Source organism: Calidris pugnax, unplaced genomic scaffold (genome assembly GCF_001431845.1).
Source record: "Calidris pugnax isolate Ruff unplaced genomic scaffold, ASM143184v1 scaffold245, whole genome shotgun sequence".
Taxonomy (NCBI): domain Eukaryota; kingdom Metazoa; phylum Chordata; class Aves; order Charadriiformes; family Scolopacidae; genus Calidris; species Calidris pugnax.
The window spans coordinates 257231-279453 of NW_015090982.1; the positions used below are offsets into that span (position 1 = coordinate 257231).

The 22223-nt window shown below is 60.9% G+C and overlaps 3 protein-coding genes across 3 annotated transcripts in view; 2 read left to right on the plus strand and 1 right to left on the minus strand.

Annotated features, from left to right (window-relative positions):
* The window catches only part of USP49 (ubiquitin specific peptidase 49), a 25411-nt gene extending 17963 nt beyond the window's left edge, over positions 1 to 7448 (plus strand). The window contains exons 8-11 of the mRNA XM_014953745.1: positions 6175 to 6273; positions 6550 to 6663; positions 6937 to 7203; positions 7292 to 7448. The gene's annotated coding sequence lies outside the window, so the exon portion shown is untranslated. The remainder of the gene's footprint in view (positions 1 to 6174; positions 6274 to 6549; positions 6664 to 6936; positions 7204 to 7291) is intronic.
* Positions 6241 to 11822, plus strand: LOC106894746 (basic salivary proline-rich protein 1-like). Its single transcript, XM_014953603.1, has 13 exons — positions 6241 to 6273; positions 6937 to 7203; positions 7292 to 7453; positions 7614 to 7775; positions 8364 to 8449; positions 8614 to 8747; positions 8870 to 9012; positions 9134 to 9241; positions 9531 to 9647; positions 9796 to 10005; positions 10141 to 10287; positions 10869 to 10976; positions 11295 to 11822. The coding sequence occupies exons 1-13, from the start codon at positions 6241 to 6243 to the stop codon at positions 11475 to 11477; spliced, it is 1860 nt and encodes a 619-aa protein (XP_014809089.1). The 3' UTR covers positions 11478 to 11822.
* Positions 11823 to 12144: 322 nt separating this feature from the next.
* On the minus strand, positions 12145 to 16219 carry PRICKLE4 (prickle homolog 4). Its single transcript, XM_014953625.1, has 8 exons — positions 16165 to 16219; positions 15609 to 15761; positions 15342 to 15452; positions 15118 to 15255; positions 14809 to 15009; positions 13876 to 14062; positions 13353 to 13670; positions 12145 to 13095 (listed from the first exon to the last, which is right to left on the minus strand). The coding sequence occupies exons 2-8, from the start codon at positions 15756 to 15758 to the stop codon at positions 12629 to 12631; spliced, it is 1572 nt and encodes a 523-aa protein (XP_014809111.1). The 5' UTR covers positions 15759 to 15761; positions 16165 to 16219; the 3' UTR covers positions 12145 to 12628.
* Positions 16220 to 22223: the final 6004 nt, after the last annotated feature.

The following is a 22223-nucleotide window of genomic DNA, read 5'->3' on the forward strand; positions in this document are numbered from 1 at the left end:
CCGCCGCCGCCATGCCGCTTCCTCCTCCCGCGCCGCCGCCGCGCGATGGCGTCACTTCCGGCGCGACGCCGCCTCGTGCAGGGCGCCCGGCGGGGGGGCGCTGAGCGGGATCCCGGGGATGGCGGCGGGGCCTGGGGAGACGGGAGAGGGTGGGAGACGGGGGGAATGTGTGGGGAGTGAGGGAATGGCCGAGGCGCGGCCCGGGCCCCTCCTCCCGTCCCACTCCCGCTTTTCCAGGCGAACCCCGGGGCCCTGAGGGGCAGAACCCGCCCCGTTGCGCCCCAGAGGCCTGCGCTCGGCGGTGGGCACCGGCCGGAGGCCTGGCCGTGCCCAGGAAAACATCTCTCCCGTTTCCTCTGCCCCTCCTGGGCTGTGCCTGAACCCTCCTGCTGTTCCTGTGCACAGATTCTCCCCGGAATCACAGAAATGTCAGAGCTGGAAGGGACCTTCTAGAGACCATCCAGCCCAACTCCCTGCCAAAGCAGGGCTGCCCAGAGCACATCACTCAGGAGCATCCAGGCGGGGCTTGAAGATCTCCAGAGAAGGGGACTCCACACCCTCCCTGGGCAGCCTCTGCCAGGGCTCTGCCACCCTCACCCCAAACAAGTTCTTCCTCAGATTGGAGTGGAACTTCCCATGGTCCAGCTTGTGCCCGTTGCCCCTCGTCCTGTCCCTGGGAACCACTGAAAAGAGTCCGGCTCCATCCTCCCTCAACCCACCCTTTAGATACTCATAAGCATTAATAAGGTCTCCCCTCAGCCTTCTCCAGGCTCAAGAGCCCCAGCTCTCTCAGTCTTTCCTCATCAGGGAGATGCTCCAATCCCTCCATCATCTTTGTTGCCCTACGCTGGACTCTCTCCAGTAGTTCCCTGTCCCTCTTGAACTGGGGAGCCCAGCACTGGATGCAGGATTCCAGTTCTGGCCTCCCCAGTGCAGAGCAGAGGGGGACAATGACCTCCCGTCGACTCCTTCCTGCTCTTCGCTCAGGTTCACAGATCTCAAACCGCTCTCCCTCCCGTGATCCTGTGCCCTCAGCCCCCAGCACGGCCTCACTTTTCCTTAGCCTGCTCCCCCTCTCCTGGCAGCCCCTCTCTCAGCCTTTTGGGGGAAAATAATCTCTCTGCCACCCCAGGCATCACCGCCTCCCCCAGGAGGTGCTGGTTTCCATCAGGAGGTGATTTCCCAACAGCAGAACCGGCTCCGTTAAGCCCTGCACACCTGCCTGCTGCTGGGGCACCCTGCTCTGGCGCTCCCCTGGGCAGCTATTGCCTTTTCCCAGCCCCCTGGTACTAATCTCACTCTGATTGTGACTGTCCCCGTCTCGATTTCCACGCTCTTTTATCAGCAGATTATGTATTATCGTGCCCACGTGGTTCTACATCAAACAACCCGGGACAGAGCAGCCGGGGTTGCTGTGACGGCTGGTTACTGGTGGGACAGGGCATTGACTGGGCGAGCTGGGAGCAGATCGGTGCCCCCGAGACGGGACCTGGAGCCTGCGCCCGAGCTCCTGTGTCTGGAAAAAGCAGGTGACAGGACTGAGACCTGGTGAAATAACCTGGCTCGAGCAGAGGTGTTCGCTGTGGAGCCCCAAATCTGTCCCAGTTTGCTTTTTTGGGGGTGCGCTGTGTGTCACCTGATCCGACAGGGACGGGCAGGTTCTTTAGAGGCTCCTTTGTGGAATAAGAACTGGCCACGGGGCTGTAGTTACAATTAGAGCTTTATATAAAGATTTTAACAACGAGCGCAGCTTATCCTTGCACAGAATTTCTAGCAATTAGCGTAGCTTTCCCATTACTCTCATTTCCCTGCTCCCTGAGAGCTTGTTCTCCTCCTCTTCGGGGACACCCAGGTCACCAGGCTCCGGGAGAAGACGTGCACCAGACAAGGAGCCACAGGGTTACGGAGCCACGTGGCTCTGGAGGGGGACACGGTGACACTGGCCGTCCAGCCTGCAGCCGCCTTGTCCCTGCTGCTGTTTTCCTTTCCCAAGTGGCAGAGAGCTGGTCGATCCACCCAGTTAGTTAATTGATTTATAGCTATCAGAGACTATAATTAACCGACCAGCTGGAAAGCTGTGTGTTATCTGCCCGGTGGGAGCAGCGTTGAGAAGCAGCCAGCTCCGATGGCCACGGGCTGCCCCCTCCCCACCGACGGCACTGCCTGCTTTGAAGGATTTTTCCTCCACCCCCAAGGCTTTAAGCTTTCTCTCTTATCTCCTCCTTTGCCAAAGTTTGGCAGCAGTGAGCTCCCTGGTCTTGATGCCAAATTTGCCCCAAAAGGCGAAATAGAAACTGCTCAGAGACTAAGTTTTCGAGTCCATAAGCAGGAGGGATTTATTAGCAACGTGTTGGGGAACTCTCCAGGCCGCCCTGGACAAAGAGTTCCGCCGGTTAGCAATCAGTGCAGCTCTTTTATACAAGTTTGAGTGTAGGTTACATCATCTTCACATGCATATTCATATATAGGCGGAGTCTTCCATTTTGGGGAGTCGTCTGGTGGGAGTTCCGGTGCCTTCGTCAGGGTGGGGGGGTCGTCTTGTGAGTCTTCCTTGGGTTAAACTTCTGAACTCTTCCTAATTTGGGTAGCTTCCTGGTGTACTTGGCAAGGTCGGAGTGACCTTGGTTCATCCTAAAATTGCTGAGGCTACCATTTTTACGTTATTTTATGGTTTTAGTGTTCTTTTCTGTCAACTTGTCCTGTTCTCTCAGACAATTTAGGATTTAGCAAATGTAGCCTGACTGGCCACAAACGGGGGCCTGCAACTGCTCAGAGCAGTGACAAGAGAGGAAGGCAGGAATGTAGGGAGTAGTCCTGAGACCAACACAATGTTATCTTATCTCTGACAAATGGGGGGGCCCAAAAGTATGTCAACGAATTACTGGAAGGATGTTTAAACAAGGATGGATGTCTCGAAGCAGCAAAACAGTGTTGTCGACCTTGCTGGGAGATAGGGGATTCAAAGAAGGAGCCCAGCTTACCTTTTAACTCCTTATTTCTCGAAGGCTGCTTCCTTTTGAGCGGTTTCAGTCTCCTTTATCTCCTCCCTGCAAGGTCGCGAACTCCTCTTCACAGAGGAAGTGTGGGCGCAGGAGTTTGTGTTGCCGGACGGACCAGTTCAGACCAGTTTCTTATCAGCGCTCCCAGCCCAACCTCCTGCTGCTGCCCGGACCCTGACACCCTGCAGATGTTCGTTAAGCATCTGGAAGGTGATGCACCTCATCATCTTGGGGCCGGGGCACATCGTCTGGTACTAGCACATCTGGCCGGTGCTAAGGAACCCCTGGGAGTGACGAACAACTCCTGGGAGTGCTGTTTTGCCAGTGGGAATGCAGGGAGATGGGGAGGAGGAGAGGCTGTAGGCGCCTGGCAGGGGCGCCCGGTGCCTGGCCGCACCAGGAGGCGATGGGTCGGGCGGGCAGTGGGTTGGGGGAACCCCTCTGAGCTGGCGATGCTGCCAGCGGGGCTCAGGCTCGGCGGTGGCACTTGGAGGCCAGCGGGCACCGGCAGCTTCAGCAGCACCTCGGCCCCGAGCAGCTCTCGGCGATCCCCGAGGCACTGACCCTCCTGTGTCCCCCCCGGTGCCGGAGCCCACCGTGCCCGGGGAGCGGCGTCGGCAAAGGTGGGTGTGATGGCAGCATCCCTTCTTGCTGTGTCCTGTCCTGCCAGGGCCACCGTGCTCTCTGGACCTTCCTCTTCCTCTTCCTTTTCCCCTCCTCATCCCTGCAGCTGTACCACGGCTCTGGGGGGGGCCTGCTCCCCCAAATCCCCAGGCACAAGCTGGGAGCATCCCAGGGACCGTGTGGCTGATCCAAGTGATGGAGCTGGATGGAGGCAGGCGCTGGGAGTGTGGGCTTGCACGGATGTTGGGTGACGTGGGGGTCCTGGGTGCCCCCTTGCACGGAGGCTGAGTGCCTTGGGGTGCAGGGCCCCCCCGTTGCACGAATGCTGAATGCTCTGGGGGTGCAGGGTACCCCTTTGCATGGATGCTGAGTGCCCCGGGGCTGCAGGCTCTCCCCTTGCACGGACACTGAGTACTCTGGGGATGGAGGGCACCCCCTTGCACGGATGCTCTGTGCCCTGGGGGTGCAACGTGCCCCTTTGCAGGGATGCCGAGTACTCTGGGGGTGCAGGGCCCCCCCCTTGCAGCGTGGAGAAGCAGAGGTGTGAGGGAGCAGGACCAGGGGCTGCACCCTGAGGCTGATGTGGTGCAGGTCTTGCATGAAACTCTGCTTTATCCCGGGTTTGCTGGGGGACCTGAGATAACCGAAGGCGTTTTTCAGTCCCTGGTTTATCAGAGGCACCAGTTGGAGAAGAGGTGCTGCCTGGGCTCTGTGTAGTCCCCACCCCAGGAAAGGAGAGGGGTCTCTCAGCCCCCTCCCTTGAGCGAGTGTTTATTTTCAGCGGCTGAAATCGGCGTGAGGAGACGATCCACAAACAGCAGTAAAAATTCCTGGAGGGCGCTGCAGCTTGGCTTTCCAGGAAGGGAAATCAAGAGCTGGGGAGGGCTCCCTGGGGGGAAGTTAGCACCTGGCTGCCATCAGCAATCACTTACCATCGGTTTGCATTCAGCAAAAGCCGGGGTGAGGGAAATCCGGCAGCCCCAGGGGCTGGGGGGCTGCCCGGAGCTGGGCTGGGGGTGCAGGGGCTCTCTGTCCTGACACTCCTGGGTGCTTCTTCATCTCTCCGGGCGACTGAGCTGCTTTCTGGGACCACTTGGGACTGATCTGCCAGGTAACTGCCTCCATCTGGGGACAAATTTCTTTTACTCTCCCTGCTGACCTGCCAGACAAAGAGTGGTGCCTGTGCTCCCATTAACTCCTGCCAGCCTGGGTCGAGTGCTAACTGGTGGCTCAGTGCCCTGGCTGGGCTGGGATCAGCTGGTTTTTGGGTCAGAGCACCCTCTGCTCGCTGGGACTGCATCCCTTGGGATAAACCCTGGTCTCTGACCCCCACAGCTGCTGCCCCCCAGTTGTGGGGAAGCCATAAATGTTGTCCTGGGGAGCCTGGGTGAAGTATTCATTCCCTTGGCACCCGCAGGGTTTGAGCCACTATGGAGACCCCAAACTGTGCCCATGCCAGGCTGCCCATGGGAGCAGCACAGGGGCAGGGACACAGCCTGGCGTTGGGGTTTGTTGTCTTTATTATGACCAATTATTGCCATATCTATGGGCCTGACACTTGATGCACTAACAGCCTGTCTGCCGTAGGTGCCTTCAAAAGAAGTGGTCATCAGGTGCTCGAATAGTACAGTTTAATTTTATGAAACATATACAGATGCGTTAAGGTTGCCGGTGATAATCAGGGTTTGTTGTGTTTATTATGACCAATTATTGCTGTATCTATGGGCCTGACTCTGGATGCACGAACAGCCTGTCTGCTGTAGGTCTGGTGCCTTCCAAAGAAGCGGTCATTAGGTGCTCGAATAGTACAGTTTAATTTTATGAAACATACACAGATGCGTTAAGGTTGCCAGTGATAAATGCACTAAACTGCAGAATAGCTGTAGAGTTTTAAAAATATGACTTCAATCCTGAGCTTGGGGAGGCCAAGGTTGCAAATCTTACCAAAAACCATTCCTTTTTTGGGGGGAGGCTGAGGAGGACAAACCCGTCGATCAACCTCAATCCCTTCTCCTTCCTCCCTGGTGCCGGGGGCAGCACAAACCGCTGGATCTTCTCCTGGTTCCTACATCTGGTCTGGGCACCAGGTGTTCATCAGCAATATGGAGCTGTGCTTCCACTGGGGTTGGGATGGCCGGGGGCACCCGGTGGGTGGTTTGTCCCTGCTCCGGCGCTGGGGAGGGACAGCAGCTTGGCCGGGATCCCACAGGACAATAGTGGGGTGGTGCCGCTGGGTGCTGTGACCCGTGGGGCTTGCACAGGGCGATTGAAACGTGGCTGCCAGCGAGTGGAGGCTTGGGCAGGCAAGGGGAGCTGCTTGGGTAGGGTACGGGGGTGCCTGGTGCTGGAGGAGCAGCCCCGGCATTGCCAGGACCTGTGTCCCCTCCTGGGTTGGGAGCGGGTCCATGGGGCCGTGAGCTCACCCATCCCCTGAGGGTCCTTGCTGGTGGCGATGGTGTGTGGCTCTGGAGGTGACACCTGGCTGGCAGCCATCCCCGAGCCGGCAGTGACGTCCTGGGGGATGTGCTCACCCACACCTCTCCCTCTGCAGCTCGGTGCGAACCTCCCGGGGACCTTCTCCCCACTGGAACCAGGGCCGGGACAAGCTTTTGGCGAGATGTCGGGCTACAGGAGGGGCTTCCCCAGGGAGGTAGGTCGGTCGGTTTGTAACCCTCCTGCTGCCTCGCAGTCGGGGCTGCCGGTGTGGTTGGGAGTGGAGGAACTTTCTGCTCCATCGCTCAGGATGCCAAGGAGCCAGGAGAGCATCACTGCGGGACGGGGAGGAATTAGGAATGGTCTGGGACCTCGGCTGGGAGAGGAGGGTGGATGGGCTCCTGGCTCCCTGTCTCTGCTCAGCATCCAGCTGGTGCAGGGGCGAAGGTGAGGGTCTCATCCTGCTTTCAATCTCCCTGTGCCCTCTCCGCAGCCCGGTCCCTGGCAGGCTGGACAACGCCCCCGCCGCCCTCGTGGGCCCTGGATCGCCCACCACAAGCCACCCTGGGAGCCCCAGCACAGGAGAGGAAGGCACACACAGCACCCGGTAAGGGGGCAGGGGCCGGGGCGAGCAGAGGGGAGATGGCACCATCGAGGTTCACCTCCAAATCCGGGATAAAATTTCTGTTTAACATCTTCATTGACGGTCTTGATAAGGACATAGGGCATATCATCAGTAAGTTCACAGATGACTGGGGGCTCCCCTGGGAGTAGGAGAAGCAGGAGGAGCTGAGGGCTGTGGCAGGAAGGGGGGAACCGCAGGAAAACCAAACCACACCAGTGAGTTGCCATCCTCACCAGCAGCCGTTTGCTGTTGCAGCCCAGGCCCTGGGCCCCCAGAGGCTTCCATGGCCCTGCCAATTTCCATGGGAATGAGGAGGACGGGAGATGGGCACCCCACGACTGTCCCCCACCACCCCCTTGGGATGACAGAGAAGATGGCCGAGGACCTGAGGACCGGTTCAAAGAAGACTGGGACCCGGTGAGGGGACGATGGGCACCCCACGACCGTCCCCCACCACCCCCTTGGGATGACAGAGAAGATGGCCGAGGACCTGAGGACCGGTTCAAAGAAGACTGGGACCCGGTGAGGGGACGATGGGCTGGTGGGGGTGGCAGCTGTGTGGCTGCCCATGGTGTGCCACCATCCTCACCTGCAGTGATTGCCCTTGCAGCCTGGTCCCTGGTACTGCGGACCCGCCCCTGACTCTGTCGACTTCCCTTGGGATGAGGAGGACAGGAGATGGGCATCCCACGACCGGCCCCCGCCACCCCCTTGGGATGACAGAGAAGACCACCGAGGACCCGAGGGCTGCTTCGAAGAGGACTGGCACCCGGTGAGGGGGTGATGGGCCTGGGGGGGGTGGCAGTGGCCATGGGACTGAGGACAGGGAGTGGGTGAAATCAAGTGGTGTTCCCCAGGGCTTGGTGGGGGTGGCAGCTGTGTGGCTGCCCATGGTGTGCCACCATCCTCACCTGCAGTGATTGCCCTTGCAGCCTGGTCCCTGGTACTGCGGACCCGCCCCTGACTCTGTCGACTTCCCTTGGGATGAGGAGGACAGGAGATGGGCATCCCACGACCGGCCCCCGCCACCCCCTTGGGATGACAGAGAAGACCACCGAGGACCCGAGGGCTGCTTCGAAGAGGACTGGCACCCGGTGAGGGGGTGATGGGCCTGGGGGGGGTGGCAGTGGCCAGGACAGGGAATGGGTGAAATCAAGTGGTGTTCCCCAGGGCTCAGTGTTGGGACCATTTCTGTTTAACATCTTCATTGATGATCTTGATAAGGACATAGGGTGTATCATCAGTAAGTTCACAGATGACACCAAGTTAAGCTGGAGTGTTGATCTGCGTGAGGACAGGGAGGCTCTACAGAGAGGCTTGGACAGGTTGGGTGGATGGGCCAACGTTCATGGGATGAGCTTCAGCAAGGCTGAGTGCCAGGTCCTGCACTTGGGCCACACCAACCCCATGCACCAATACAGGCTTGGGGACGTGTGGCTGGAGCTGTCTGGTGGAAAAGGACTTGGGGGTTCTCATTGACAAGCAGCTGGATATGAGCTGGTCGTGTGCCCAGGTGGCCAAGAAAGCCAACGGCATCCTGGCTTGGATTAGAAATAGTGTGACCAGCAGGAGCAGGGAGGTGATTGTCCCCCTGTACTCAGCACTGGGGGGGCTACACCTGGAGTGTTGTGTCCAGTTTTGGGCACCTCAATACAAGAGAGATCTCGATCCCTTCCCCACAGGACCAGCCCGGCCCCAACCGCTTCTCCTGGCCTGAATTCCCCGGGGAGGAGGAGCACCCACGCTGCCCCCCCGGCAGCCTGCCAGGGTGGGTGCCCGTGCCGAGGACGGGGGGACCATGGAGCTGTGGGGTGGCCGGCAGGGCCGGGGTGATGCAGCATTGAAGCTGGCCCTACTCGGGGTGGGGAATTTGCACCCGAGGCCCCTTCCAGCCTAAATTCCCTCCCCCTGGGGCCACTTTTGCTCTCACAGGGATCGAGGTGGCTTCCACGATGGCTTCCCGTCCCGGCACTATCGTGACCTGGGTAGGAAACGCCGATGTCTTCACCGTGGCCGTCAAAAGTCACCCCTTGGCCGGCACCTCCCTCATCCCAGGTCCTCCAGAGGTTTGTGCTGACCCTGTACTGGGCTGCGAGGGGACCCACGCCTGCTCGCCAGCGTCTCCTCAATGCTCAGCAGCATCTGGGCAGAGTGAGGAGCTGCTCCCATTGTGTTTGTCCCTCTCCAGGGGATCGGCCATCCTCTGGGTCATCTCAATCCCGCTCTGCGACCAAACACCCGGGGGTCAAAGAAGAGCCACAGCGCCCTGATCCTCCCCAGCCACTTATTTCCTGCAAAGATGGCTCACAGAGCAGCGAGCAGATGGATCAGGTTGTGGGTTTTTACCCACCTCCCCCCTCCCCGATCCCAGCATCCAGCAGTGACCCAAGTTTGCACGGTCTGAGCCCCACACAGTGCTGCCTTGTCCCTAATCCAGCGTGTTTTCCCCCAGAGCCCACCGGTGGAGAGTGGGAAGGTCCCGGAGCCCCCCGGACCAGCCGCTGATCCCGGGGCTGTGAGGGAGGCTGCGGAACCGGAGCAGGCAGCAGGAGTGACACTGGTAGGAGAGCACCCCTCTCCTGGGGACAGGCAGGGACGCTCGCACCCCCTGAGGCACCCAGCTCAGGGTCTCTTCAGCCGCTGTAACACCTTCCTTCTGTCTCTCATCCAGCCCTTTCGCTCTTCACCTTGCTGTCTCTGGGCCAGGCACAGACATTTTCCTGTCTCTTCTCTGGGGCTGCAAATCCCTGTGGTTTCCTTTGGGTTTTAGCACCCCAGCTGTCCCGTCCCCCAGCTTTTCTCCCCGGGACAGACACATGTCCCAGCCTCACACCATTACGTGTCCCCAGGTCGAGCAGGGAACCGAGCAGAAACCCATGGGCAGCCACAGCCAGAGTCCCTCTGCTTCAGAAATGGAGCCAGCCTCACCAGAGGAGAGCTCTGCGGGGACAGAGGAGCACCCTGAGGTACGAGTACCTCCTTTTCCTACCTAAAATGAGTGCCCAGGGGAGGTGGGAGCTTGCAGTCCCCTTTGCACCCCGTTTTTTCCCCTTGCCTGAGGGGAGCCAGCCCTTGCCATGGGCTCTGCAATGCATCTTGTAATGCTTTGCACAGGTAGAGCCCTGCAGCCAAAGCGCCCCGAAGGCTGGTGCGGGTGGTGGGTCACGTCCCCACACTCCGACAGCCCCTCCAGAGCCTGAGAGGGTCTGCACAGTGGCCAGCTCTGCTGGAGAGGTGGGTGCTGAGCTCTGCCCAGGTTCCCAGGGATGGCAGCATCTGCCCAGTGGTGCCGGAGAAGCCGAGACAGAAGATGTCCAAGATGGGGTGAGTCTCAGCATGTCCCCCCCCAGGGAGAGACCCCACTGAGGCTTCTGCAGGCAGGGGTGTGCTGGCAGTGCTGGCTCCCCTGGCTTCTGCGTGGCCACAGCTTTCCTTCTCCAACCACTTTCTCTCCCACAGCTTCTCGGTGGCCTTTGGCCATCCAAAAACTCACAGGTCCTGCTGGAAGCTACTGTGGAGCCCGATGCACAGCCCAGCTCTGATGTCTGCACCCCACCAGAGACCCCACCAGGCACCCAGGACCCTTCTGGGTCCAGTGAGGCTGAGGTGAGGGTGTCTCTGCGTCCCCCTGACTTGCCCCAAGCTGTCCCCACGTAGGGCAGGTGCCCTGGGCTGAGGGATCCCTCTGGCCTCCCTGTTGGCAGGATTATGGGCTGGGGTTTAAAGTGCTGCTTTGTCTGGAGGCAGAGCCCGTGTCAGCCCTGGTGTCGGCTGCGCCGGAGACGCTGATAAACGGGAGGCAGCTGGGAGAAAGGCCAAAAAAATAACTAGAGGCTTGAGAGCGTGCTGGAGCGTGAACGACCCTGGGACTCGAGCTTTAACGAAGCAAACGAGAGCATTGCAGAGCAGCTTAATTACTGCCTAATGGGGAAGAGGAAGCTGCTCGCAGGGCTCTTGGTGGTGATGCTGCCAGGAGGTGGTGGGTGGTGGTGGAGGTGGGAGAGCAAGGGGCAGCAAAGGGTGGCAAACTAGCACCCCGGGGAGCCAAGGTCCCAGCGGGTCCCCCCACAAGGTGACCAGTTCCTGGCTGGCAGTCAGTGCCAGCAGCCCCAGTTTGGCCCCAGCCTTGCCCAGTCCCCTCTCCCCTTCAAAGCATCTGACCCTTCCTTGCCTTTTCCACCGCCCAGGCTGTGGGCACCCAGCACCAGCTCTGCTCCACGCTCCCGGCATCCTCCCCGGCTGGTACAGACCTCCGCTCCGCCGCCGTCCTCGCCAGGAAGGAGGAGATCGAGCTGGTGAGTCCCAGCGGCCCTTGGTCGAGGTGTCCGGGGGTCTGAGACCAGCCATGGGGTGGGGGGACTTGCCCAAGGATCCTTTTAACCATGGGGGATGTGAATGTGGCAATTATGGGGTCACTGGGGAGAAACCCCTCCTGGTTCTGGTGGTTGCAGGGGAAGGTGTTTGTGGGCTAGAAGGGCTCTGCAGGGGCACAGATGCTGCTGGGGGGGTTCATGGACCAGCCCTGGGGGGAAGAAATATCCCTGGAGGGTGGCACACTGCTGGTGGGGAGCTTTTGGGGTGCCCCATGCTGACCCCGTGCTGCTCCCCTGCAGTCCTACCAGCAGTTCAGCCTGACCATCGCGGTGGTGGCCACGATGCTGCTGCAGAAGGAGCCCTCCATGGAGGCGGCGCTGGGGCTGGCGCTGAGAGCCAACCTCCGCCAGGGCCGGATCCACCACCTCCAGGAGCTGGAGGACTTCATCAACAGCTACGACTCGGCCACCCTCAGCCACTGAGGGGGCTCTGGGGTGAGTGGACAGACACCCCCTCTTGCCAGCCAGGGTTTGGGGGGGTGATGGGGGGGCCGTGCTGGTACATTGGGGCGCTCATGATGGTGCTGAGCCCCCAGATCAAGGTGCTATGGACATGTTGGTGCAGTCCCACCACCTCTTTTGGAGATGGAGGAGGAGGGGGTGCTTAGCTTTACCCCTGCCTAGCTCTGTATGTGCAGCAAAAGGGGGGAGCTGGTTTTACTGGAGGGAGAGCGGCTGCAGGGACCCCCCCCCCCCCCTGCCCTGGCCCCTCACTCCATTCCTGCTTCACATGGATGTGCTCCCAAAACCCCAGAGATTGTTCTTGGATTTAAATCAAAAAATAAAGCAGTCATGATCTTTGCAGCCCCTGCTCTGCCGTCGCTCTGGTCACATTCTCCTGGTGCCAACGTGCACAGGGAGGGGTCCCACGGTGGACCCCCATCCCAGACCCTCTTTGGGGGACCCCCAGATACAGCAGAGGGCAGCAGCTGCCCCCAGGGATCACACCCCTCCGGTGACAACAACCCCAGGGTGGGGAGGAACAAGGCAGATGTGTTGGCTCTCCTGTGTTCAGGTCTCAGCTGAGCTTTATTGGAGCTTCGTCTGCAGCAGCAGCAGAGCTGCCTCCCCCCCTTCCCGGTCCCCTCCCATCCCCTCCCCGTGGTGGCAGGGGGACGCGGTGCCACCAGGGATGGAGAGCAGCTGGCAACAGGGCTTGTCCTTCGGGGAGGTGTCCCAGGGAAGGATCCGACCCTGGTGGCCAGCACCCCGATGTCCCCATGGGTCCCCAGTGGGGTGATGCAGGCAGCTGCCCTTGTCCTAAGCACCCAGTTGCCCTCCCCTGCGTGTGGCTGCTCTCTGGGGCTACCACCTTCTCTGAGATGGGAGTTGGAGACCATGCCCTGGTCGGGTGGCCGGCTCCCTGCTCCCTACCTGCTTTACCTGTTCCTAATTGCGGGAGAGGCCGGCAGGAATTGCAGGGTGTGCTTTGCCAGCGACTGCCGGGGGGAAGGATCCCAGCAGTTTCTCCCCACCAGCCTTGGGCTGTGTCCAAAATGCACTTGGAACGTGTTAAGACCGTGGCCGGGGCTGGTGGGATGGCAGTGCCAGTGGAGGACCCCCTGTCCCCGCTGCTAGGACACACTGCAGTGCTTGCTGTTGCCCCGCGGCTTCACCGTCCTGCCCCCAGCCCTCCCCAGGGGTTCCCTGCCCAGGGAGCTCATCCCGGGCTTGGGGATGGGCTTCCCGAAGAAGAAACCCTCTTCCTCCGAGTCCGAAGATGAAGAGCAGGTGGGACACCAGGAGTCATCCTCCTCTGTGATGTCCTGCAGGTTGATGTCCTCCGGCCGTGGGCTGTGTTGGGAGTGTGGGTTTCCATTGCCTGCGGGTGTTCGGGGGTCAGGGCCCCCCGGAACTGGATGGCCCAAGGCTCCAGGCCCATTGGGACCCTCTGTGCTGGGCTGGAGGCCGGAGGGGTGACCGGCTGGTGGTCCCGGTGTCCCTGCATGCACAGCATCCCTGCTCCTCTCCTTAGCGCCTGCTCCGTGGTCCTCCAGGCTCCTGAACGCTGGATGCACAGGGGCCTGATCCAGAAACGCCTCTGGAAGAAGGGAAACAAGGATGGGTGAGGAAGGGAAAGGCTGAGCCTGCAATGCCACAACCCCTTGTCCTCCCCGGGGTGCAACGGAGGCTGGTACCAACCAAACCCCAGCTGCCAGCGCTGCAGGGGGTGGGCTGGGGGCTCCTTGGGCTGCATCCCTGTGATGTACCCCATCAAGTGCCCAGGGGCTGAGCAGAGCCTGGTTTTGCTCCCACTCCCCTCCCACCACGCTGCAGGCAGAGAGGTAGGATCCCTACCAGCCCCTTCCACCCGCTGCCTGCACCCTCCGGCCGCAGAGCTGCTGCCCGTCCCCGGTGTGGTCCTGCCGGTGGGGCCACCTCGGGCGAGGGGCGTTGAGTCGGGGGACGGGGCGGAGGCGAAAGCCGAGTCGGAGGAGTCGGAGGCGGTGGAGGACGCGTCCCGGCCCAGGCTGCAGGTCTCGGAGCAGAAGAGGCGGCCGCGGCGGGAGGTGAGGGGCTGCCCACGCAGCGGCTTTCGGCAGAGGCTGCAGCAGAAGCAGGCGGCTCGGGCATGCCAATGGAGCCCTTGGTGGGTGGCCTCCTCGCTGTCAGCACCTGGGGGGGGGCAACACAGGGTGAACGGGGAGGGCTCTTCCCGTCACCCTGTGCCAGAACCCGTCCTCGCCACCGTCTGCCAAAAACCCGTCCTCCGCCCCGAGCCACCCGGGGCTCTGGCTCCGCAGCCCTCCCAGCCCACGTCCCGCCTGCGCCCAGCCCGGGGGGTTTGAGCAGGGGGGATGATGATGGGGGGGGGCCGTACCGATGGGGTCCCCGCAGGCCTGGCACGTCTCAGCAAAGAGGGTCTCGAAGCAGCCGCGGCAGCAGGGCCGGCCGCTCTTCATCACGTAGCGCTGGCCGCGCAGGGGCACCTCGCACTCCAGGCAGCAGAAGTGCTCCAGGTGCCAGCGCCGACCCTCTGCCTCGATGCACTCCTCCATGAAGATCAGCTGGAGACGGGGAAAGAACCCACCCTCTAAGCACCCAGCTGGAAAAACAGTAGCCCCAAGGATGCTTTGCTGTGCCGAGGAGAGAGGAAGAGCCCCCCTCCGCCTCGATGCAGACATGGGGCTCTCCACAAGGCTAAGAAGGAACCTTTAGAATCACAGAATCATATTGGGTTGGAAGGGACCTCTGGAGATCATCTCCTCCAACCCCCTGCCAGAGCAGGGCCACCCAGAGCAGGTTCCACAGGAACATGTCCAGGGGGGTTTGAATGTCTCCAGAGAAGGAGACTCCACCACCTCCCTGGGCAGCCTCTGCCAGGGCTCTGCCGCCCTCAAAGTGAAGAAGTTCCTCCTCATGTTTAGATGGAACTTCTTCTAGTCAAGTTTGTGCCCATTTCCTCTTGTCCTGTCCCTGGGCACCACTGAAAAAAGACTGGCCCCATCCTCCTGACACCCATCCTTTAAATATTTATAAGCATTGATTAGATCCCCCCTCAGCCTTCTCTTCTCCAGACTAAAAAGACCCCAGTCCCTCAGCCTTTCCCCATCACAGAGATGCTCTGGGTGCCTCATCGTCTTTGTAGCCCTCTGCTGGACCCTCTCCAGCAGTTCCCTGTCCTTCTGGAACTGGGGAGCCCAGAACCTTCCTCCTGTCCACCAGTGGGTCTTGGCCAAGCTCAGGCCAAGCTCAGGAGCTTTTAACAACAGCAAAAGGGAGAAAAAAAGCCTCTCCCCTGCCCAGCACCCACCTGGTCGCAGGAGGCACAGCGGGGTCGGAAGAGCTCGGCGTGATGCCGGCCACAGTAGATCCTCCCATCCTGCTGGAAGTAGATGAGATCCACCAGGGGCTGGTGGCAGAAGTGGCAGGAGAAGCAGGACGGGTGCCAGAACTGGTCCCCCAGCCGGGCTGCCGAAATCCCCAGGTCCCCTTTGTTCAGCCTCCCGCCGCACTGCAAGGGAGAGGGACGTGGGGTTTGGGGTCAGGCTGGCTTTTGGGGACAGGTCCCCGCTGGGGAACAGGGGCTGCCTGGTACCAGGAGGGGGGGGGAATTCCTCACCTTCTTGCAGGGACAGCCATGGCAGGGACCCGGCACGGGACGTGCCAGCCCTTGCCCCAGGGCCTCCCGTCTCCGCCGGGCGCTGAATGCTCGTAGCTGCCTCCTCTCCTCCTCCGCCAGGTCGGGGCAATACCGCTCCTGCACGGGGAGATGGGGGGGTCAGAGGGGGGGTGCACGGTGGGAGAAGCCCAGGGTGGGCAGCACCCAACGAAGAGGTGTCTTACATCGCAGTCCTGAGGGGGCAGCTGCTGCAGGAGGGCTCTGGCGCGGAGACGGATCCTGTCGGTGGGAGAGGAGGGGTCCTGGGGCGAGCGGGTGCCGAAGCACACGGGGACCTTGGGGTGTCACACAGGAGAGAGAAACAGATTTTTAGGGGGGTTAAACTGCATCGCTCGAGGCTGCGAAAGTATTTGTTTCATCCCAGGGCGGTGGGTACCACCCCTGGGCTGGGGGAGCAAAGGGAGCCCTGGGAGAGGCGGGGGGCTGCCCACCTCGGGGGGAGCGGGGTCCGCGGGGGGCTCCGGGTACTCTTCCAGGGCACAGCCGGAGTCGCTGTCGGAGGAGGCCGGCGGGAGGCCGATGGCGGTGCCGCAGGGGGGAGGCTCGTCTCGCTGGGGCCATGCGGGGCTCGGCAGGGACATGAGCTGGGAAGAGAGAAGCAGAGCTGGTGAGACCCTCGGCGAGGTGGGGAGCAGGGGGTCCGTCCAGGACACGTGTCAACCCACCTCCCCAGCGCGGACCCGTCTCCACGTGGCAGCAGGACAAACAGCCCCCAGGAAGGGGGGAAGGACCCCAGGGCACATCCCACTGGGATGATGCTCAGCACCACCACGAGACCCTCGGCTGAACCACTGAAGTCTGAGGGCTTTTGGGGGCTGCTCCTTTCTCTGCAAACCCACACCAAGGGGTTGGCAGGGCTGGAGCTTTATCTGCCGAGCGGGAGGCACTGACAGGATGGTGATGGCATGAAGCCAGGCAGGGAAGACCCCAAATGTCCGTGCTCAAGCTGGAAGGGGTTTTGTGAAACACCACCAGCCTTTTGCTCACCCACAGCAGGAGATTTTCCCTGGAAGCCGCCAGTCCTTTCCTAATCCCTGGTCTAGTGGCCTGTCCCCGAGCAGGGCAGTGGGAGGAGACCGAGGTCTAGCCCAATTCAGTGGAAAATAATTTATTCCCCTCGGGCTGCTATTGTTCTGCCCTGAGTGGCTGTTCCTGCCCGGGCAGCCGGCTCTCCCAGCCGCCACCACCTCTCCTGGCTAATGGTTACGCGGTGGAAACCCGGCCGGTCCCGTCCCCTCCTCCCCACGCGGCGCTTTTCACCGCTCGCTTCCTTCCTGGCTTGGTTTTCCAAAACAAAGGCGAGATGGTGATGTGGTGGCTGCTGGGGCTCCCTGGACACCGGCCCAGAGCCCGACACCCTCTGCCCCACGCTTCCTGCCCAGCGTGGGGAGCGAGGGTGGGATGTGGGTGGGATGGAGCTGAGCCGTTGCTCCGGGGGCAAATCCCAGTGTTGCAACCAAACGGCCCCAGGACACCCCTGGATGCACCCCGGTCCCCACTGTGGATTGATCACCCACTTTGGAAGGTGTTTTATACAGCAAGAGGCTTGGCATGGGCTCAGGCTGAGGGTTGAGGGGTGGTAACCCCCAGGCCACACATGCAGGTCCTCCTGCATCACTGCCACCACCAGCACCAGTTCGCTCCTTCGCACTGGGATGATATTTTTTCATGTCTGGTTCCCCCCCCAGGTCCATCCCATCAGAGCCATCCTGGTCAGCACCAGCAGCCGCATCCCCCCGGCTCCCACAAAAGAGCTTCAACACCCCTGGTTCAGCCCCAGCCTCTGCTCCCTGCCACCACCAGGACCAGTTCACTCCTTCGCACTGGGATGACATTTTTTCATGTCTGGTTTCCCCCCCAGCCCCAGGCCCATCCCGTCAGAGCCATCCTGGTCAGCACCAGCAGCCGCATCCCCCCGGCTCCCACAAAAGAGCTTCAACACCCCTGGTTCAGCCCCAGCCTCTGCTCCCTCCGCCACAGCATCCTGGGGTGCCGGGATGTTGCACCCACACGTGGCCAGCCCTGGAGTGGTGGGATCAGCCCGGGGCAGCTCAGGTTTCCCTTCCACGCACCTGGGTCAATGATTAACACTGCAGATTGGCTAATCAGCGGGATAAAACAAAAGGGCTGCTTGCTCCTTCCTGGGGCTTGGGGTCTGCCAGCCCTGGGGTTAGTCTGGGGAGGCTGCAGGGCTGGCTGTGTAGTGCTTTTAAAGCTGTGCTCAGCTCTGGGACCTGCATAGGGATGAAATCATCTGCCCTGTTTCTGTGTATCTACAGCCCAAAGAGGGTCCTGGACTTGTTGATGCAGTGAAGGACCGCTCTGCCACCGCTGGTGCTGGGCCAGTAACCAGCCTTGGCTCTACCTCTGCGCAGGAGGACGGTGTGTGTCCCTGGGGATGCTGAACGGGGACCTCCGTGGGCTCAGTGACGGGTCCCAGCTCTGCTGCTGCCGTGTCTGGGTAACAAGTGTCTCTGCTCTTCCCTCTCTGCGGGAGGTGGGTGACAGTCCTGGGCTCTGCTGGGCTTATTAAGCCTCCAAGCTGCGTTCGTCTAATCTGTCGGGGCTTTGCTGTAATTAGACCCCTCCGATGCCCTGCAGAGCTGGGGAGGTGCCTGTGTGGCCCCAGCTCCGTGGTGGGGTACAGAGGGCACCTTGTCCCAGGGCCATCAGGGGGGAGCCCAGTGGGGTGATGCTGGGGGAGAGCGGAGAGGGCAGGGCTCCTGGCTGCCCTGGATCCGTAGGGATTGTGCTGCAAAGCCCAGCCCAGCCCGGTTTGATGTGATTACTCCGGCTGGCAGCCGTCTGGGCTGTAGACAAGTCCCTGTAATTAGCCCCAGACGGTGACAGCGTTATGCACCTCCCATGCTAAGGAGCCAGGCAGCCCCAACAGGTCCGTCTCCTCTGCTCCCCATCCCTGTCCCCTCTTCCTTCCTGCCCTCCCTCGTCACCTCCAGGCACTCCTGCTATTGCCCTTCCCTGCTGGCCTGCAGAAGGATGCTCCGAGCCTGCTCCTGCCCTCAAAAATGGGGACAGGAGAGCCTGGACCAGGTGTCAGGGGGAGGTGGCAGGAGGGGGCTTTGGGGAGCCATTCCTCCCTGCCAGCGCAGACCTGAGCGCTGGAGGTGCGTCCTCAGAGAAGGAATATTTGAGGGACCAGTTGGGCAGGCTGAGGGCTGTCATTTGCCTCTGCTTTAAAAGCCTCTCGTCCTGCCAATGGGAGCTCCTCCAGAGCATTCCTCATCTCCCCTGAGCTCCCTGAAAGATGGGCAATGTCCCTGCGGTGCTCCCCTGCCCACTCACAGCTTTCTGGTGCTTGTGTGGCTTCAAATGGCCACCCAGACTCCCGTCCCAGTGCTGGCACCACCTCGCATGGAAGCCCAAAGGATCCCCCTTCCTGCCCTGAGCTCCTGCTCCTGCCCTACTGTGAGTTTCTCACAGTAGCTACAACCCTTTGCGAAGCAGTTGCAGCTCCCTGGGTACAAGAAGTTAAAATTCACAGGAATATTCATCTTATTTGGCTCCCCCCGGGGTAGCCCCCGTCTCCAGCTGGCTGCAGGAGCGTGTGTGGGCTCCCAGCCTTCTCCTGCCAAGGTCACACATTAACTTGCAGCGCGGCCACCCCGGCCCATTCGCATTCAGCGCAGCCTCCCCCTTCCCAGCACGGCCAGGGGCTGATCTGCAGCTCTGCCACAGCCTCTGCTTTTTCTAAAAGTCGTTTCTCCATCACAGAAGACCCACTTTCAGACCCCTCTTGCCTGTTTTTCAGAAGCCCCAAACACTCCCCAGCTCCACAACCCCCAGGAACCACAACAGCTCACCGTCCTCCAACAGACCAGATCCCCTTCCAAGCACCCAAAAGCATTGGCAGCTCCCAGGGGCTTAGCTCTGTTATTCACCACCTCACCCCCAGGATAACCTGTTTTCGCTTGAGCTCCCGTCAACACAGCTGCAGCGAAGGTACGTGGCAGTGAAGATGCAGAGCCATAAAGATGCATCTCTTCTGGGGTGAGATAAGCTGAGGTCTGGCAGGGCGAGCCGGAGCAGCTCGTCCTGCAGGGCAGCCCAAGCCAGGCTGGAGCCTGTCTCACCAGGGAGCCCGCGGTGGCTTTGGGACCTGCGGTGGCACGAGGTGGAGCAACACTGGGTACAGCCGTCCTGAGGGCCAGCAGTGTGGAGGGATGGGGTCAGTACAGCCCCCTGAGATGACCGGGGGGGTCTCTGCATCCTGCTCTGCCGTAGGGCTCCATGTCACCGGAGGGGGCTGTGGCCTGTTTGCCCCCAGGGGGATGTGTGTGCTGCAAAGGGCTTTTCTTAGTGTTTTTCCCCATCCTGAGAGCACACACATGGCCGGCTGCCCTGGCTCAATGGGGAGCAGTAACCCATTAACCTGCCCTAACTCAGCCATTCGTACATCCGTGGGTACAATCCAAGACCCACCACCCCTCCGTCCCCTGCGGCCACCGGATTTCATCCCAACACATCGGGGGTGTGATGGGGCCCACCTGCTTCCCGTGGAAAGCTCCATCACCAAGCCCAAATCAACCCATTCCCACCAAATCCCGGGTGGAGGAGGGATGGAGGAGCCAGCACCCCTTCCCAGAGACCCTCGCTGGGGGAGGGAGGTGGGCAGCCCTGCTGGCCCCATGCCCAGGGCACCTGCCCCCTCGGGAGGCGGCCACCCAGCCCGGGATGGCAGAGTCCATCACGATGGACCAGACACTCTCTCCTGCTCTCAGGGGAGATTCTTCCCGAAAACAAAGACCACAGGGGCAGCGATACCATTCTGTCCCCCCTTTCCCTCCCATTTATTTCTCCCAGAGAAGAACAGCCAAAAAAACCCTCCCTCTCCCCAGATTCGCCTCCCTTTCCCCTTCCAACAATTCCCGGACGGGGCTCCCCGGTGCTTCCCCCCACCGCAATGACTCCCAAGCGCTTTCCCCCCCCCAGCTCAGCACGTAGTTCGGAGAAGCGACCCCAGGAAAACCTTTCCAGCCTCACCTACCTGCCCGTTCCCCGCGCTCCGGTACCGGGGCTCCGCCGCTCCGGGCTCCGCCGCCCGCTCCAGCCCCGCTGCGGCCGCCGCCGTCCCGCCCCGCTCCGGAGGAGGCGAGGGAATGGAGGCTCAGCAGGGAAAACTTTGCAAAGCGAAAGGAAAACATCCAAGCTCAGTCAGGGGAAACTATTTTTTTTTTTCCTCTCTCTCTCTCTCTTTCTATTTTTTTTCTTTTTTTTTTTTTTTTTAATCTGCCTGCCCAGGAAACTGGATCTGTGTCAGCCGGGGTCCTAATTACAGGCTTTTTAGCCTAAACCTACAGAGACAGCCAATGGCAGGGAGTCCCAGCGGCGGGCAGGGAGGGGAAGAGCAAAGGCTGGCGGGGGGGGGTGTACATTAACCCTACAGGGGAAGGAGCTCTGGATGACATCTGTTTTTCTGGCTGCCTCTCATTTTCCGGGCGTCCCGCCCTTCCCTCCCTCCGCGGCTCAGTTCACCCCAGGTTGCCGTTTTGATGGCTTTTATGAGCCCGCGCGGTGATTTATTTTCCTACCCAGATCAGAAAGAGTCGGAGCTTCATGAAAGAGGGGAAGTGTCATTACACCCCAATTTAGAGGTGGAGAAACTTTGGCTGGGCTCTCACAAAGGAGTTAGCCAGAGGCAAGTCAGGATGTCCTAGTTTTCCCAAGCCCTCGACACCTGACGAGTCTCCCCAAAGCCCTTCAAACCAGCTTCGGCTGCAGCGATTGGGCTCCAGCAAGAGTCAGGGTAAAATTTATCAGAGTCTCCGACGTGAGGCAGAGCCTCTTTGTTGTATTTCTGTGTGTTCCTCACATGCCACACGATTTTCCTGCCTGCTGATGTGTCTTTGGGGATGGGCAAAGACGCAGCATCCCCCCAAAACCCCACGTCTACAGGGACTGGACCGGACCTCTGCCACCCATGTAGTCCGAGCACCTCACTGCCCAGGGGCTCGTCTTGTTTTGGGGCTCTCTTGGGAGCTCCACGGGGTGTGGGTGGCTCATGCATCATGTGGGTCGCTGTGACCAGGGTCGGGGCTGCAGTTTAAATCTGTAAATTGGTGGTAATTTGTCAGAGGAGGTGGCCAGTGACACTGCTGGGAGAGGCCGTGCAGGGGGATGTTGGTGCACGGGTCATTGCAGTGCTCACTGGTGGTTCATATCTCTGCAAAATCACCTGGGAAGGGAAAGAATCAGGAGGAAAAGGAGAAGGGGCCGGCGAGGATCTCCTCAGGGGTCCCCTCTGGGCTGTCGAACCAGCTCTGCAATCCCCCAGGGACCCTTGAAGGTCTCAGATCTGCGCCGGGGACGTTAATCCGCTGTTTGGCTTTGGTGGGAGGTTGGTCTCCGCAGCTTTATCTTGACCTGTTTGCTGCTGTGGACTTTGTACCACCGGGTGGTGGTGGGCCCCCCCCAGCTCCTCCCCAGCCCGGGCTACGAAACGGCTGCCGCTTGTGCTCCCCACGCTCTGCCTGGCAGAAAAATGAGTGGGCAAAGTCCTCGTTTAGGAGCCCAGCAACTCAGACTGGACAGATGGGTCACTCAGGGCTTTCCGAGGTGGGACCAGCCACTGCTCCACCAAAGCCACCGCCCTGGAAACGCCACGAGGTCCCCCACGGGCACTGGGCAAGTGTGCACGTGTGACGGGCAGGACGCTGGCCCGCTGGGCTTCCCTGCTGCCCAAACACCATGGAGTGACCCACAGCGTCCTGGTGGGAAGGGCAGGGCTGCATCGGTGCCACCCCAGCACTGAGCTGCCATCACCCTGCTGTTATAGTGCTCTGATACTGCTGGAAATGGGGTGGGTGGTGTGCAGGGATGCCGTGAATGGGGGCAGAATGCACCCCCAGCACCCTCTCCTGCCCCACATCCTCCCAGTCCCCCTCCACTGATCCCCCCTAGAGCGTACCCTTGCCCCAGACCCCCTAAGTCCCCTTCCACTGACCCTCCAGCACCCTCTCCTGCCCCACACCCCTCCCTGTTGCCCTCCTCTGACTTCTTTAGAGCATCCCCCTGCCCCTGAGCCCCCC

Coding starts and splice junctions, on each gene's coding strand:
- PRICKLE4 (XM_014953625.1), bottom strand. CDS start 15,758: ATGTCCCTGCCGAGCCCCGCATGGCCCCAGCGAGACGAGCCTCCCCCC. Junction 15,010..15,117: donor ATGGCTGTCCCTGCAAGAAG/GTGAGGAATTCC, acceptor TCTCCCTTGCAG/TGCGGCGGGAGGCTGAACAA. Junction 13,096..13,352: donor GCAGCGGGTGGAAGGGGCTG/GTAGGGATCCTA, acceptor CCCTTCTTCCAG/AGGCGTTTCTGGATCAGGCC.
- LOC106894746 (XM_014953603.1), top strand. CDS start 6,241: ATGTCGGGCTACAGGAGGGGCTTCCCCAGGGAG. Junction 7,454..7,613: donor TCGAAGAGGACTGGCACCCG/GTGAGGGGGTGA, acceptor TTGCCCTTGCAG/CCTGGTCCCTGGTACTGCGG. Junction 9,648..9,795: donor GGACAGAGGAGCACCCTGAG/GTACGAGTACCT, acceptor TGCTTTGCACAG/GTAGAGCCCTGCAGCCAAAG.